Source organism: Oncorhynchus tshawytscha, linkage group LG31 (assembly GCF_018296145.1).
Source record: "Oncorhynchus tshawytscha isolate Ot180627B linkage group LG31, Otsh_v2.0, whole genome shotgun sequence".
Classification (NCBI taxonomy): Eukaryota; Metazoa; Chordata; class Actinopteri; order Salmoniformes; family Salmonidae; genus Oncorhynchus; species Oncorhynchus tshawytscha.
In genome coordinates, this window is record NC_056459.1 from 18,826,406 (window position 1) to 18,844,422 (window position 18,017).

General features: G+C 40.4%; 1 protein-coding gene across 9 annotated transcripts in view; it reads right to left on the reverse strand.

Annotated features, from left to right (window-relative positions):
• The window catches only part of thrap3b (thyroid hormone receptor associated protein 3b), a 40,776-nt gene that overhangs the window by 10,586 nt on the left and 12,173 nt on the right, over window positions 1–18,017 (reverse strand). For 7 of the 9 annotated variants that reach the window (XR_002950193.2, XR_002950191.2, XR_002950192.2 and 4 more), the window contains exon 2: window positions 7,763–7,908. Coding sequence is in view for 5 of the 9 variants with exons in the window: in XM_024395473.2 (XP_024251241.1) it covers window positions 7,763–7,878 (116 nt within the window). In the remaining 4 variants the exon portion in view is untranslated. Of the gene's footprint in view, window positions 1–1,881; window positions 1,997–7,762; window positions 7,909–18,017 lie in introns of those variants that run through there. The other 2 variants (XM_024395474.2, XM_024395475.2) reach the window with 2 other exon arrangements.

Sequence of the window (18,017 nt, forward strand, 5' to 3'; positions counted from 1 at the left end):
ACTTCATTTGAGGAAGACAACAGATAAAATACTTTTCTAATAAATGTGTTTGTGTGCAAAAAAAAAAATGTATTAAAATAACTAGCACATTACCAATTTAGTAATGACAAATGCATTTGAAATTACTTAATTATTTTATCATAAGAGTGTGAAAAAAGGGTGATCGTGCATTGATAACCACACCAAAGTAACACAATAAAAGACAGCACTTATAAAAGTATATTTCACACCATACCCTGCTGAATTTGAAAGATATCTAAAAATGAAACGTTTTTGGTTCAAATGAAAGTGACTTGCCCATGGATTGATGTTTCAGCACTGTCTCAATGAAGAGTTTGGCATTCGACAAGCCATGTCAGACATGCATGCGCAGTTACAAGCCTGCTAGAGTTAGCGGCAGGCAGATGAGCAATATCCACCGTCGTAGTACAGATTGTTTGTAAATTATGTCTGAGTGTTGGAGTGTGCCCTTGGCTATCCATAAATGAGCTGGAATGTGAAGCGGGAAAAAAAACTGAGTAGACCTAGCTTGCTTTGTAGTATACCCCTCAGCAGTGGTAGAAAAAGTACTCAAATGTCATTCTTGAGTAAAAGTAAAGATACCTTAATAGATAATGATTCACGTAAAAGAGAAAGCTTCCCAGTAAAATACTACTTGAGTAAAAGTATTTGCTTTTAAATAGAATTAAGTATCAATAGTAAATGGAATTGCTAAAATATACTAATATACTTAAGTATCAAAAGTAAAAGTATGTGTGTGAATTGGACAATTTTCCTGTCCAAATGTAACGAGTACTTTTGGGTGTCAGGGAAAATGGAGTAAAAAGTACATTATTTTCTTTAGGAATGTAGAAGTAAAAGTTTGCAAAAATATAAATAGTAAAGTAAGGTACAGATGCCAAAAAAAACCTACTCAAGTAGTACTTTAAAGTGTTTTTACTTAAGTACTTTACACAACTGCCCCTCAGATGTATTCAATAGCTGGGAGTGAATTAAACAAACAGCACAAACCATCAGGCTAAAGAAAACTGACTGTAAATTAACTGGTTGTGCTCCAAGTGGATGGGATTGAGGGACTGTGTTATGGAGTATTCTGTCCACTAGGAGGAGCTACAAAACCATACACTACATCAGCAATTACAACTCAGCAAATATTCTACTGCTGCCATTTTCCTCTGAAGTCTCAACATCTTCACTTCAAGGTGCCCTTTGACCAGATGGAAAGAGCAGGAGAAGTGCCCATTCTAGCATTATATGGAATAAAATAGCCAGCGTTTCTTACGAAAACAAATTAAATGTAGGCCTATTCATGCAAATGTAGCGACAAGCCAATGCATTTGGTTAACTCCTGGAGAGCATAAAAGTCTGCTATCTAGGTCTAACACCTTCGAATAGTTTAAGATCATGTCTTGCCTGTTACGCATTCTTCTTTAAATCAATGGAAATAATGTACAAAGAATGAAATGGAAAACCACAAGGTGGTAGCAGTAGAAGTACAATAACATTGAAAGTACCGTGCCTACAGTACATCAGCACACCTTACATATCATGGAAAATACTAACTAGCAGGCAAATTTTAAAAACGACGAATGCAAATTGGGGCCTCGCAACAAAACCCAAATTAGAACCCATGCAGCATGCAAACCGGAGATTAGTTTCTACCCATCAAATCAAGTTTTATTGGTCACATACACGTGATTAGCAGATGTTATTGCAGGTGTAGCGAAATTCTTGTGCTTCTAGCTCCGACCATGCAGTAATATCTAACAAGTAATATCTAATAATTACACAACACACCATGTACAGCAGGGGGGATGGGGGGGAACCCCCAAACAGCCAAATCTGTCATGTAAGCCTCTAATAAAATCCCCCATAACTTACCGCTTGCGCCTTTTCATTGGAATATTCTGGAGGTGATGTGCTAAGCAGTGAGCAACATATAACACTCACAGTAGTGAGGGACTCCCCATGTCTGGTGAGAGCGCGTGTGGTGGGACTGGAGCAGTGGAAAGAGGCGGAACACATTGGGCCAAAACGGGAAGCATTTTCACTCTAATCCTTGAAGGGAGTGGGGAGAAGAGGGTTTGGCCTGGGTTCTCCCCCCCCCCACACCTCCCTCTCCTTCCTTCTGCCAATTCCTTCTCTCTTTATAAAAGCATGCACTTCCAGCCATTACTTTCCCTTTGGACAAATCACTCAAATGTATGTCACTTGTCTTATGCATTGCTGACCATTAAACTGAAAGAGGTCCCAAGCGCTTTGTTTTGAGCCCTAAAGCATGGCATAAAAACAACATCTCCTGCCAGAGTGGGATCAAACTTTAACAATAGCCATATATATATATATATATTTGATTAATTACAAAGCTCAGTCATGAAAAACTAAGTTGTGACGTAACTGCCGCCGGGCCCTCATTAAAGTCCTACCAGCTGAAAACGGACCGACAAAGTGCTGAACGCTCTGGCAGCCCATCTACTTCAGAGCAAAGAACCAACCGAAATTATGAGTCAAATCACAAGGATTTAAGTATTCCTCTGAAACAAAAGGCTGACTAAATCATTTATCAAAACTGATGGTGTCACTCCCTGCATGTTATGCAAGTGCACTACTTTATTATGTCACTCACAAAATGTACAACTCAACAGAAGACTGGAGCGAGGTTGTGTAACAGGTCCTATAATGTGTCATCTGGAAAAGAGGCTGTAGACTGTACCAGAGCATTGATACTAGGGCCAGGACGATACCAGTCTCACGATACTCATTAGTATTGGGAAAACAGCCCTCATGTTGGAAATAAACATCATCATGGTGTCATTGAGTCACATTTATTTATTTTCCAAGCTATTGCACACAACATTTAGCATACAGGAAGTTAAAGAGTAACTTTCATGGAAAAACATTTTAGGCTTAGTTATACTGACACACTTCAATTCTGGTTCATTTTGACAGTTCTTTGCAAAAGTGATATACACATGACTGTACAAAACATTAGAGGCACCTTCTTAATATTGAGTTGGACCCCGCTTTGCCCTCAGAACAGCCTCAGTTCGTTGGGGCATGGACTCTACAAGGTGTCAAAAGCATTCCACTGGGATGCTGGCCCGTGTTGACTCCAATGCTTCCCACAGTTGTGTCAAGTTGGCTGGATGTCCTTTGGGTGGTGGACCATTCTTGATACACACGGGAAACTGTTGAGCGAGAAAAACCCAGCAGCAGTGCAGTTCTTGACACTCAAACCGGTGTGCCTGGCACTTACCACACCCCGTTCAAAGGCACTTAAATATTTTGTCCTTCCCATTCACCTTCTGAATGATACACATACACAATACATGACCCAATTGTCTCAAGGCGTAAAATAAATCCTTCTTTAACCCGTCTCCTCTCCATCTACACTGATTGAAGTGAATTTAACAAGTGACATCGACAAGGGATCATAGCTTTCACCTGGATTCCCCTTAGTTAGTGTATTTTGGTCTTTTGGTAGTAAATCTAGTTCATAGGCTACACTCCCTTCTAGATGTGCTGAGTGGTACCACCTCAAGGCTTACTATAAAAGCAGGTGACAGCACGGCAAATATATTTTGCATGATGCTTCCTTGACTACTGCCGTTACACAAAATTGTGAAATCAGTATGGCACATTTCCGCATATGACCAAATTCAACATTTTTGCTTACCCTTTCATACACATCTATGTGGTTTTAAGAACAAATGTGTAGGCTATGAGGATTATATGATGTTCATATTCATAGAAATAAATGACAATGGTGGTCATGTCACCTCGTTTTTTTCTCACCTGCTATAACTGATTGATGGTGCAGTCCGCAAAGGCAGTTGGCTCATAGTTAAAAATATGAGTTTGAATCCCAAACAGGGCAGATATTATTTTGATCCTATATTTACAATATTCATCCGATGCCCACACACTTCTAATTCTGAAAAGTGAAAGCCTACTACCAGGGGTCACACTGGTAGTAGTTGTAGGTTTTTATACAGTACCCAAGACCAACCTGTGAATTAATTTGACCATTGGAAAAAGAGCTACTGCGTAAATACTGCAATACAGGTTGGATTGAATTGAGCCCCTAACCTTAATTTTCAAGGTGATTGCACTTTTCACAATACCACATAAAAAAAAAAATCCATCCCATTGGATTTGAACTTACACCCCAAGTAGCAATAGATGTCAGGAACTCGGCGCCTTACCACCGTGAGCAGACTGTCCAGAGCCGTATTTGTTTACAATGCACATATTATTTATATATTTATTATCAGAGTGTGCCAGTGGACTTCTGGTAAGTATGCTTTAGTGAGAATGTGTTGGGATCAGGTACAACTACATTTACCCACCACCAAAATAAATATTTGAGCAATTCCCTCCCACCCACAACTTCTCACGTGAATGCATTTTTTAAAACAAATTTAAAGTGTAGGGCAAAGGCTCAAATTGGAGTTGAGAGTTACCCTTAAAAAAAGGACCAAAGAGTTTGTCGGCTTCGTGTTTTCATGTTTTTTAAAAGTTTTTTAAAATGTGTGATACTGGTATCGTCACAGCCTCAATGGATACAGCACATCAGCCTTAATATGAAGAGAGGTTAGTCTTCTAGTAGCAAAATAAGAGCAAGCAATAAACATACATTAGTTGAACGTTTGTTTTACCCAAATATTCTAAGAATAGATATAGCCCAACTCCAGGCTGAAGAACAGGAAATACACATATTCAAATCTCATGGTGGGTAGGCTTTCCATCCCAGTAATCTTATGAGAAACAGGACTGGATTACAACTTCATACAGTAATGCAGTGCTCCCCAAACTTTGAGCTGAGATCACAGAGTCAAAATGAAGGCCAAGATCTACCGCTCAGAATTTCTTTTAACGTTTAAAAAAAACATAAGCCTGTGCAACACTAACCTATTAAAACAGTTCTGTAACAATGAGGTTTGTAGTAGGCTATATGCCAAATACATTATCACTGCATATCGGTTATGCTCGAACTGTCCTGCCAATGTTCTTCTCAGACCATAAAAAATATGTATTTTAAAACTTGAGGAATATGATCATACTGGTTATAGATCATCACTTGTGGTATTACTTGTGAGGGATAGCTGAGTGAGCATACATTTAAATAAATGTGCTTTTAATTTTTTTTACTGGACTGATTGTGCCTGCATCTGATGGTCTGTCTCAGTGGAGGAAGAGCATCAGAAGGTCAACCTCCCACCGTCAGACAGTCCCTTAGCCCTCCATGTAGACTGACCAAAAAGGGGAGTCTTCCAGCTGATAGCAAAAATCGAGTCATACCACATTATTTCTGCCTCATGCACAAATTCATGTTGCTACTCCTATGACCAGAGAAAGTGATATTCCTCTATATTAAAAAACACATCTACCAATAATAACTCCAGCCTATCAATACATTTTGCTACTAATTTATTGAAGCTGCAATGCTGGTTGCAGCGCGAGTGGCGAAGCACATTTCATGGCTTATAAACGTGTTGAATAAAAACGTAAACATGAATTCACTCAAATACAGAAGCGCTGTTGTATTTGTTGATAGTCTCTCTTTAGTCATGGTTTTAGACATTTTGAAATCACAGTATCAACTTACTTTTCTGTGCGTTTGAGGAAGCTGCAGACAGACACAGAGGGGTCAAATGGTGAGGAAAACAAGTTCATATTGGTTATACCAGAACTGTGATTAGGTGCGTGTCATTTTTCTTATTTAAATTGTTACTAAGCTACAAACAATGTCATCAAATCATTGTTCAAAACAAAAAAACAGTATTAGGCCTAGTTATTTAAAAAAAAAATCTACTCTATAGAATGATTTTCAAATTGGTAGGGCCATGTTTCTCTTATCCATAAAAATACTCAGATATCAGTTATTAGCCTACCTTTTAATAACACATATTATAGCCATATCAAGTGTAGGCCATTGTTATTTCATCTTGATCATCTAGGTATGCGCATTTGCGCCATTCTTCTATTACGCATCATGTCCACCAGATGCAAACTGTTTTCCGGCGGAAGTCATTCATTGTCAATGGAGCAGTCCGTAACGCTATGTTGGGGGTGCCGTACTAGGCTGCAGTGTGTTCGGTGTACCACATACGTTCAATATTTTCAACTCCTGCATTGCTTTATCACGCGGTGGTACAAACATTAGTACACAGACTCCAACTAGCTAGCTTTTAGCTAGTTGAAAAGTGAAGCACTTGGACATCAAGTACGGAAAATGCTGGCTAGACATCCAGAAAAGAAAAATGCATCTGGTGGACATCGGGCATTAGGCTACATTTGCTTTTTGGTTACGGTTAGGAATAAGGTGAGTAGTGTGGTTAAGGTTAAAATCAAATTTTAAGAAGAGAAATTACTGAAATAAGCTGGCTTTATGACTTTGTGGCTGTGGTAACTAGTGACGAATGCTACTTTCCGAAATAAAAAGGAAGTGATGGGATTTCACTTATAGTATAGCCTGCCTTATGCTAAATCAGAAGGGGAAACAACAATGGCTGACTTGGTGGAAAAGAAAGCAGGTCTTTGCTTTCAGGCCGAATGATAAATGTGAGGGATCAGCAGCAGACCTGACTGAAGTCACTTGCAGAATATGCAAAAAAAATATCAGGGCAAAGGACCTCCGTCAACATTAACAAGTGAATCATCCTGCTGAGTGCTCTACTCTGGGGCAGAAAAGGTGAACATGCTTGTGTTCCTTGCCAGAAAACTTTAGGTCTACCTAAGACTTGGCAACAAAAACAACTAGACCTAATTGTTCCTCATTGCACTTTAATTTCAAAATGGAGCCTGTATTCAAAATACATTTCTTATAGGAAAAAAATACTCTGTCAAATCTTGAAAGACTTATTTGCAGCATTTGTTTTTTTAGACTATTTTATATGCCTATATTTAGGATTTGTACAGTTTATTAGGCAAAATGCATAGCCTGGTTAATAGGCCTATTTGTTTTAAGCCTAAACCAATGTTCATGCAAGTGTTAATAGTTTTCTGACTGTGGTGAACTTTTATATAAAATGCACAATTTGTAAAGTTATTCAAAATAAAAAGTCGTTTTTCAGACAACTATGACACCAACTCATCATCAATTCATTTTTTGTTCCCGCTTATTGAAAGTTCTGCTACGGGAACTTATATGCTCAGTTTACGGACATTAATAAACACTTCGTAAATATTAGTTTAACTTTTATTGATAGTAGCCTATGTGTAGGTCTATAGCCTATTGTTGGTTTGGTTTGCAAGGAGAAAGTCTCTGAGTAGGCTAGGCCAACAAGTCACATTCAAATCAAATGAAAAAAAGGGGAGAAAAAGGGGAAATTAAGATTTTAAAACAATAAGCCAGACAGAGTGTCTGCTGTAAACATCATCCAACATTGGAGAGGGGAGGGAAAAATAACAAAAAACACGTTAGGCCCAATCTGACATTTTGCGCTGCTTTGGTGCCCTCATTCTTTCTACATTGTTCTCTTGCATTAGCAACTACCACACATGTATTGAACATTTTAGGTTATGGCAAATAGGGAATAGGCCATTTGGCATGTCGCCCTGCTGTGTGCTTGCTGCCCTGCCAGACTCAAATATGCTAAAACATAGTTTGTGACATCACAATGTCATCATCGACGATGGCTGAAAAACATTGTTGATAGAAGATGCAATCGTAAAATCGTCCGACACTAATGCAAGGCTTGATCGTAGTTTTTTTTTACAGAAATGTAAAATAGGGGAAGGAAGTTCAAATAAACCTTACCTGTAGCGGTGCTTCCTGGATCTGGAGCGGCTTCTCGAGCGAGACCGAGTGTAAGACCTGGATCTGGATTTTGATCTGGAGCGGGACCGTGCAGGGGAATCTGGAGCCTTGGACATCTCCGCAGTCACAACTGTCTAGAGGTTTACCTGTCCAATAACAGGGTGATGTTAGTATGCACTGGGTAATACACTTGTGCTTTAGACAGTTCTCAACTTTCATGCCTATTGAACAAAATTGATACACCTAAAACCAGGAAGTTGCCATCCTTGAAATAAGCACAGATCTACAATAAAACTAGTTTACTTGCAAAAATATACAGTACTAGTCAAAGTTTGGACACACCTACTAATTCAAGTGATTTTCTTCATTTTTACCATTATCTAAATTGTAGAATAATAGTAAAGACATCAAATCTATGAGACAACACATACGGAATCATATAGTAACCAAAAAATGTGTTAAACAAATCAAATTCAATTTTCTATTTGAGATTCTTCAAAGTAGCTACCCTTCACCTTGACAGCTTTGCACACACTTGGCATTCTCTCAACCAGCTTCATGTCACCTGGAATGCATTTCAATTAACAGGTGTGTCTTGTTAAAAGTACATTTGGAATTTCTTTCCTTCTTAATGCATTTGAGCCAATCAGTTGTGTTGTGACAAGGTAGGGTTGGTATACAGAAAATAGCCCTATTTGGTAAAAGACCAAGTCCATATTATAGCAGGAACAGCTCAAATAAGCAAAGTGAAACGACAGTCCACATTACTTTAAGACATGAAGGTCAGTCAATCCAGGAACATTTCATGAACTTTGAACATTTGTTCAAGTGCCGTCACAAAAACCATCAAGCGCTGTGATGAAACTGGCTCTCATGAGCACCACCACAGGAAAGGAAGACCCAGAGTTACCTCTGCTGCAGAGAATAAGTTCATTAGAGTTACCAGCTTCAGAAATTGCAGCCCAAATAAATGTGTCACTGAGTTCAAGTAACAGACATCTCAACATCCACTGTTCAGAGACAATCAGGACTTCATGGTCAAATTGCTGCAAAGAAACCACTACTAAAAGGACACCAATAAAGAAGAAGAGACTTGCTTGGGCCAAGAAACACGATTAATGGATATTAGACCGGTGGAAACCTGTCCTTTGGAATTCAAGGCACACTTAACCAGCATGGCTACCACAGTATTCTGCAGTGATACGCCATCCCATCTGGTTTGTGCTTAGTGGGACAATCGTTTTTTTTTAACAGGACAATGACCTGAAACACACCTCCAGGCTATGTAAGGGCTATTTGACCAAGAAGGAGAGTGATTCAAGTGCTGCATCAGACTACCTGGCCTCCACAATCACCCGACCTCAACCCAATTGAGATGGTTTGGGATGAATTGGACCGCAGAGTGAAGTAAAAGTAGCCAACAAGTGCTCAGCATATGTGGGAACCCCTTCAAGACTGTTGGAAAAGCATTCCTCATGAAGCAGGTTGAGAGAATGCCAAGAGTGTGCAATGCTGTCATCAAGGTAAAGGGTGGCTACTTTGAAGAATCTCAAATACAAAATACTTTTTTGGTTCCTACATGATTCAATATGTTATTTCATAGTTGATGTCTTCACTATTATTCTACAATGTAGAAAATACCATTTAAAAAAACTTTAATGAGTAACAAAATGTTGACAAATACTGTATATAAAATCACTACACAATTTAAAAACAATGTCCAAGAAAATCAACTCTACAAATTCAAAATCATGGCCCCCAGAGAATCTTGGAGCCTATCAGCAACCAGGGGCCTGTCTGACTATGTCCCAAATGCCACCCTATACCTACAGACCCTGGTCAAAAGTAGTGCACTATATAAGGCAGGGGTTGTCAACAGACTAATCTAGTTGATTTAGGGAATAGGTGCCATTTGAGACGGCCTATTTCTAGAGCTGTTGTGACCTCAGGTCTGGAACAATGACTTGACACCTTGTCCCCCGTCTACAAGACCCACTGCCTAGCGGCCCTCACCTGCTTAACCCCTGCCTGTCACCGGCAGTACCGCCAAAAGCCCCACACGACCTTCACGGCGAGTCTGGAAAAAGGCTAAACCTGGCACTGGCTAAAAATAGAAACTACACTGTCCGAATATATAACAAGAGAGAATGGCGAGGAATGCTTTTAGCGCCGGCTTTATCCTGCAGCCATATCCATAGTGCATGATAGTGCAGGTGGGGGCTGGGAATAGAGCAGCACTATTTCGGACACAAGACACACAGCCTCTGGCAACTCCATAGGGGTATTGGCTGGCTCTGCTTCAGATACACACAATCTTAATATTCAGCCCAAAGGACAGGTGCCTCCATCAAAACAGAAAGGAGGGATGGGGACGTAGTCCAAGATCAGACATAACATGAAGGATTTGAACATAGCTTTAAAAATCCTGACAGAATTCGAGTGCTCCGGCCCAAACATCCTTCTGAATATCAGGCAGCACAAACGTGTTTTATATCGTTTTCCTTGTTATCTTTTCTCGTAACTTCACGTCTACCTTCCAGCCACACAATCATCTCAGGGGTGTCAAACTCATTCCATGGAGGGCATAAACGTCTGCTGGTTTTTGTTTCTCGTTCAAATAAGAATAAAAAAACAGATGAGGGGAATTGCTTGCTAATCAGCTACCTTAATTCATCAAACAAGTACGAGGAGTGAAAAGCCAGACACACGGCCCTCTGTGGAATGAGTTTGACATGTGATCTAGGACAAGTCAAAGGCAACTGGCCTCCTCACACGTGCATCAATATAATTGGACACAATGTACCATCATTTAACAGTGCAGTCTTCTCTGGAAAAGCAGAGCAGGAAGACAAGTAAACAAAATGATGCAACTGGGTACTTATTGTAGGGTTAGGATGTCAAATTTGGTATTCAAATGTATTTTGGAAACACTTCCCAACAATACACAAGTATTACAATGATTTTTTATTGTTCTGTAGTACTGTTAGCGATGGAGAAAAATTGACAGTAGAGAGGACACTATGGCCCAAATGGGTTAAGAGAGTGGCAGAAGTCAGGGGGTCAAGTGCTCTGCATTTTTCTATTTCATTGCTAACAAAACATTATTTCAAATATTTACAGGTGTTAACTTTAAGGTAGTCCACATACATAACACTAACTAGCAATGCATAAAGACACTGTTAAACAATTAGGCCTAACCTTTGTATTTGCTCATACCGAATGAGGATGCACTGCACACACCATCAAATGGTAGGCGGCGTAAATCATTTAAAATCGATTACAAGCATTTCACGGCACCTGCAATAACATCTGCAAATCTGTGTATGCGACTAATGAACTTAGATTTTGATTTCTTGTCCAATTGGTATTTCAACCACAAACAAATGGTTTTCTTCAATCTACTGCCTAAATATGATTAACTTGTTCTCACAGGTTGTATCTATACATTGCAATCAACACAACATTTGCAATTTTGCACTTGTAGGCCTATTGTTCTCACCAAACCAGTTAGAGCCTAATGTTGGGACATAGGCTACTCATTATAGCCTAATACAGAAAAGACAGAGGTAGACCTATGATAAACAAGGCTGTCTACTGGTTAATAATTAGCAGTGGAAGGTTTGTATGCGAATCATCACTGTCTGATGCTCCTTTCCTCATTCTCATGGCTGTGCAGTGCATTCTGCAGAGTGCATGTTACAAGCACTGTATTGTATTTACTCCGCAATGCTTCAGTGCCTTCCTTCACTTTCCCTGGCCCGCATTATCAACCTTATTCATCAAAACCGTCTTTCTCTGTCTGCATCCCTATTCCCTACATAGTGCACTACTTTTGACCAGATCCTTAAAAGTAGTGCGCTATGTAGTGAATAAGGTGCCATCTGGGACATACCCTTACCCCCTCTCAAACTTAAGTCAAGCAATCAGAACAGAGAATAAATATTTCACAATGTGTTGTTCTTCCCCTTCTTGAACAGTATGCTGGTAAGGGGTTGTAGTGTACAAACGAGACAAGGGAGGTGGGGTCTTGGGAAGTGTTGACACCGTGTACAACACAGGAAATCTGACAGAAAGTTCCTTTACAACCTAGGTCTCTAGATCCTCAGCTTTCACAGATTCTGAAGAACATGGCTTTGTGACTTCGCTATGTTACTCATTCAGACCTAAAAAGTTTACACTTCAACTAAGCAGTAGTCTCTCACAGAGAAGTGCAAGTCACATACCCAGCTAGAGTTCAGGGTTTTTCATAGTAAGAGGCTTCTAATTCTGGTCAACATACAGGCAGACAAAAAGAGCCTGTAGTTACTAAATGTGGGACCTATCCTAGTGCACACGCAGGCCTAGCATATACACTACCGTTTAAAAGTTTGGGGTCACTAATACCCTGACTACATCGCGTGCGCGAGCGTTGCAAAATACATTTAGAAATCTATATTATTCAATTATTGCGCGAGCGCAAACAAGCGTCTGCGTTGCCAAGGGCTAAAATTGAAGTCAGTTCTATTTGTTACACAGATCGCGCTGCAAGTCCTGCCTCTCCCATCTCCTCATTGGTTTATAGAAGCAGGTACTAAAGGTCGACCGATTATGATTTTTCAACACCGATACCAATTATTGGAGGACCAAAAAAAGCCAACACCGATTAAATCGGACCATTTTATTTCTTTATTTGTAATAATGACAATTACAACAATACTGAAATTAACACTTATTTTAACTTAATATAATACATTAATAAAATCAATTTAGCCTCAAATAAATAATGAAACATGTTTAAATAATGCAAAAACAGTGGAGAAAAAAGTAAAAGTGCAATATGTGCCATGTAAAAAAGCTAACGTTTAAGTTCCTTGCTCAGAACATGAGAACATATGAAAGCTGGTGGTTCCTTTTAACACGAGTCTTCAATATTCCCAGGTAAGAGGTTTTAGGTTGTAGTTATTATAGGAATATTCATCTCTATACCATTTGTATTTCCTATACCTTTGACTATTGGATGTTCTTATAGGCACTTTAGTATTGCCAGTGTAACAGTATAGCTTCCGTCACTCTCCTCGCCCCTACCCGGGGTCGAACCAGGAACACATCGAAAACAGAAACCCTCAAAGCATCGTTATCCATTGCTCCACAAACGCTGCGGTCCTTGCAGGACAAGGGGAACAATTACTGCAAGGTCTTAGAGCGAGTGCAGTCACCGATTGAAACGCTATTAGCGCACACCCCGCTAACTAGCTAGACATTTCACATCGGTTACACCAGCCTAATTTCGGGAGTTGATAGGCTTGAAGTCATAAATAGCTCAATACTTGAAGCACAACGAAGAGCTGCTGGCAAACGCACGAAAGTGCTGTTTGAATGAATGCTTACAGGCCTGCTGCTGCCTACCACTACTCAGACTGCTCTATAAAATATCAAATCATAGACTAAATTATAACATAATAACACACAGAAATACGAGCCTTTGGTCATTAATATGGTCAAATCCGGAAACGATCATTTCGAAAACAAACCGTTCTGTATTTTATCTAACGGGTGGTATCCCTAAGTGTAATTATTGCTGTTACATTGTACAACCTTCAATGTGATGTCATAATTATGTACAATTCTGGCAAATTAATTCCGGTCTTTGTTAGGAATAAATGGTCTTCACACAGTTCGCAACGAGCCAGGCAGCCCAAACTGCTGCATATGCCCTGACTGCTTGCACGGAACGCAAGAGAAGTGACACAATTTCCCTAGTTAAAAGTTAGTCATGTTAGCAGGCAATATTAACTAAATATGCAGGTTAAAATATATACTTGTGCATTGATTTTAAAGAAAGGCATTGATGTTTATGGTTAGGTACACATTGGTGCAACGACAGTGCTTTTTTCGTGAATGCGCTTGTTAAATCATCACCCGTTTGGGTGAGTCGGCTGTGATTTGATGATAAGTTAACAGGCACCGCATTGATTATATGCAACGCAGGACACACTAGATAAACTAGTAAAATCATCAACCATGTGTAGTTAACTAGTGATTATGTTAGGTTGATTGTTTTTTATAAGATAAGTTTAGTACTAGCTAGCAACTTACCTTGGCTTCTTGCGGCTTCTTGCTGTATGGTTAGTGTTGGACTAGTAACTGGAAGGTTGCAAGATCGAATCCCCGAGCTAAGTTAAAAATCTGTCGTTCTGCCCCTGAACAAGGCAGTTAACCCACCGTTCCTAAGCCAACGTTCCTAAGCCGTCATTGAAAATAAGAATGTGTTCTTAACTGACTTGCCTAGTTAAATAAAAAGGTAAAAAAAACATTATTTATTTTTAAAATCGGCCACAATCGGTGTCCAAAAATGCAGATTACCGATTGTTATGAAAACTTGGAATCAGCCCTAATTAAATCAGCCACTCCGATTATTTGGTCGACCTCTAGCAGGTACCCACGTGCCATCTCCTCATTGGTTATACCCACATGGATGACTGAAAGACAAATGAGGTCAGTGGAGGTAATGCACCATAATTTATGAAAGTTGCCAATCGCAATATAAAAGTTGAGGGAAGAGAAAGCCTGGAAGGAGGAGAGATAACAATCAACTGACTCGTTTCTAGTCTTCTGTGTGGATTAATTGTCGGAGTAGAGGACCTTGTGCATTTCAGGTAAAATAACAACTCAATGTTTATATCCCAGGACAAATTAGCTAGCAACAGCAAGCTAGCTAAATAGGACACATTAGCTACCAAGTGCAAGCTAGCTAGCTAAATTGCCATAAATGTATAATGCTTTTCGACCTGTGCCCAAATGAATGTAATTGGTTCAGAGTTTCTGATATTTTAACCTGCGTGTCGTGATCGCGTTTGGTGTGGGGGGACAAAACTAATTTATGCACGATGGCCGGTTTGGGTTCTGTGTAAGAAACGTCCTTGTTTTTGAAAGAAAAACACATTTTTTGTCCATTAAAATAACTTCAAATTGATCAGAAATACAGTGTTGACATTGTTAATATTGTAAATGACTATTGTAGCTGGAAGATTGGAAAAAAGTGTTATGGGCAGACAAATAAGTTTGAGGTGTTCAAGACATGTTCAAGACTGCTTCCATCACGTGGACTGGGAGATGTTTCGTATTGCGTCAGACAACAACATTGACGAATACGCTGATACGGTGTGCGAGTTCATTAGAACGTGCGTTGAAGATGTCGTTCCCATAGCAACGATTAAAACATTCCCTAACCAGAAACCGTGGATTGATGGCAGCATTCGTGTGAAACTGAAGGCACGAACCACTGCTTTTAATCAGGGCAAGGTGTCTGGTAACATGACTGAATACAAACAGTGCAGCTATTCCCTCCAAAAGGCTATCAAACAAGCTAAGCGCCAGTACAGAGACAAAGTAGAATCTCAATTCAACGGCTCAGACACAAGAGGCATGTGGCAGGGTCTACAGTCAATCACGGACTACAGGAAGAAACCCAGCCCAGTCACGGACCAGGATGTCTTGCTCCCAGGCAGACTAAATAACTTTTTGCCCGCTTTGAGGACAATACAGTGCCACTGACACGGCCTGCAACGGAAACATGCGGTCTCTCCTTCACTGCAGCCGAAGTGAGTAAGACATTTAAACGTGTTAACCCTCGCAAGGCTGCAGGCCCAGACGGCATCCCCAGCCGCGCCCTCAGAGCATGCGCAGACCAGCTGGCCGGTGTGTTTACGGACATATTCAATCAATCCCTATACCAGTCTGCTGTTCCCACATGCTTCAAGAGGGCCACCATTGTTCCTGTTCCCAAGAAAGCTAAGGTAACTGAGCTAAACGACTACCGCCCGTAGCACTCACATCCGTCATCATGAAGTGCTTTGAGAGACTAGTCAAGGACCATATCACCTCCACCCGTACCTGACACCCTTGACCCACTCCAATTTGCTTACCGCCCAAATAGGTCCACAGACGATGCAATCTCAACCACACTGCACACTGCCCTAACCCATCTGGACAAGAGGAATACCTATGTGAGAATGCTGTTCATCGACTACAGCTCGGCATTCAACACCATAGTACCCTCCAAGCTCGTCATCAAGCTCGAGACCCTGGGTCTCGACCTGGACTTCCTGACGGGCCGCCCCCAGGTGGTGAGGGTAGGCAACAACATCTCCTCCCCGCTGATCCTCAACACTGGGGCCCCACAAGGGTGCCCTGTCACCCACGACTGCGTGGCAACTGGGTACTGGACTTCACTGACGGGCCGCCCCAGGCTACTCCAGCCACTTTAATCATGGGAATTGATGGGAAATGATGTAAATATATCACTAGCCACTTTAAACAATGCTACCTTATATAATGTTACTTACCCTACATTGTTCATCTCATATGCATACGTTGATACTGTACTCTATATCATCGACTGCATCCTTATGTAATACATGTATCACTAGCCACTTTAACTATGCCACTTGGTTTACATACTTATCTCATATGTATATACTGTACTCGATATCATCTACTGTATCTTGCCTATGCTGCTCTGTACCATCACTCATTCATATATCCTTATGTACATATTCTTTATCCCCTTACACTGTGTAAAAGACAGTAGTTTTTTTGGAATTGTTAGTTAGATTACTTGCTCGTTATTACTGCATTGTCGGAACTAGAAGCACAAGCATTTCGCTACACTCGCATTAACATCTGCTAACCATGTGTATGTGACAAATAAAATTTGATTTGATTTTGATTTGATTTGAGGTGTTCGGATCACAAAGAACATTTGTGAGACGGAGAAAAAATGAAAAGATGCTGGAGGAGTGCTTGATGCCATCTGTCAAGCATGGTGGAGGCAATGGTCTGGGGCTGCTTTGGTGGTGGTAAAGTGGGAGATTTGTACAGGGTTAAAGGGATCTTGAAGAAGGAAGGCTATCACTCCATGTTGCAACGCCATACCATACCCTGTGGACGCCGCTTAATTGGAGCCAATTTCCTCCTACAACAGGACAATGACCCAAAGCACAACTTCAAACTATACAATAACTATTTAGGGAAGAAGCAGTCAGCTGGTATTCTGTCTATAATGGAGTGGCCAGCACAGTCATCGGATCTCAACCCTATTGAGCTGTTGTAAGAGCAGCTTGACCGTATGGTACGTAAGAAGTGCCCATCAAGCCAATCCAATTTGTGGGAGATGCTTCAGGAAGCATGGGGTGAAATCTCTTCAGATTACCTCAACAAATTGACAACTAGAATGCCAAAGGTCTGCAAAACTGTAATTGTTGCAAATGGAGGATTCTTTGAGAAAGCAAAGTTTGAAGGACACAATTATTATTTAAATTAAAAATCATAATTTATAACCATGAACATCTTGACTATATTTCCTATTCATTTTGCAACTAATTTAATGTATTTTACATATTTTACAGACCCAAAACTTTTGAACAGTAGTGTATATACACAGATAGGGCATACAAAGCCAAAAGGTGCCATATGCATAAATCACTGACATTTCCTGGTTGCTAAAATTCTAATAGTTCAACTAATTTGACCTCACCCATTATAACCAGCATGTCCAGAGATACAACCTCTCTTATCGTCACCCAGTGCCTGGGCTTACCTCCGCTGTACCCGCACCCCACCATACCAGTCTGCACATTATGCCCTGAATATAGTGGGGCAAAAAAGTATTTAGTTAGCCACCAATTGTGCAAGTTCTCCCACTTAAAGTGTAATTTTCATCATAGGTACACTTCAACTATGACAGACAAAATGAGCGGGGAAAAAAATCCAGAAAATCACATTGTAGGATTTGTAATGAATTTATTTGCAAATTATGGTGGAAAATAAGTATTTGGTCAATAACAAACGTTTCTCAATACTTTGTTATATACCCTTTGTTGGCAATGACAGACGTCAAACGTTTTCTGTAAGTCTTCACAAGGTTTTCACACACCGTTGCTGGTATTTTGGCCCATTCCTCCATGCAGATCTCCTCTAGAGCAGTGATGTTTTGGGGCTGTTGCTGGGCAACACGGACTTTCAACTCCCTCCAAAGATTTTCTATGGGGTTGAAATCTGGAGACTGGCTTGGCCACTCCAGGACCTTGAAATGCTTCTTACGAAGCAACTCCTTCGTTGCCCGGGTGGTGTGTTTGGGATCATTGTCATGCTGAAAGACCCAGCCACATTTCATCTTCAATGCCCTTGCTGATGGAAGGAGGTTTTCACTCAAAATCTCACGATACATGGCCCCATTCATTCTTTCCTTTACACGGATCAGTCGTCCTGGTCCCTT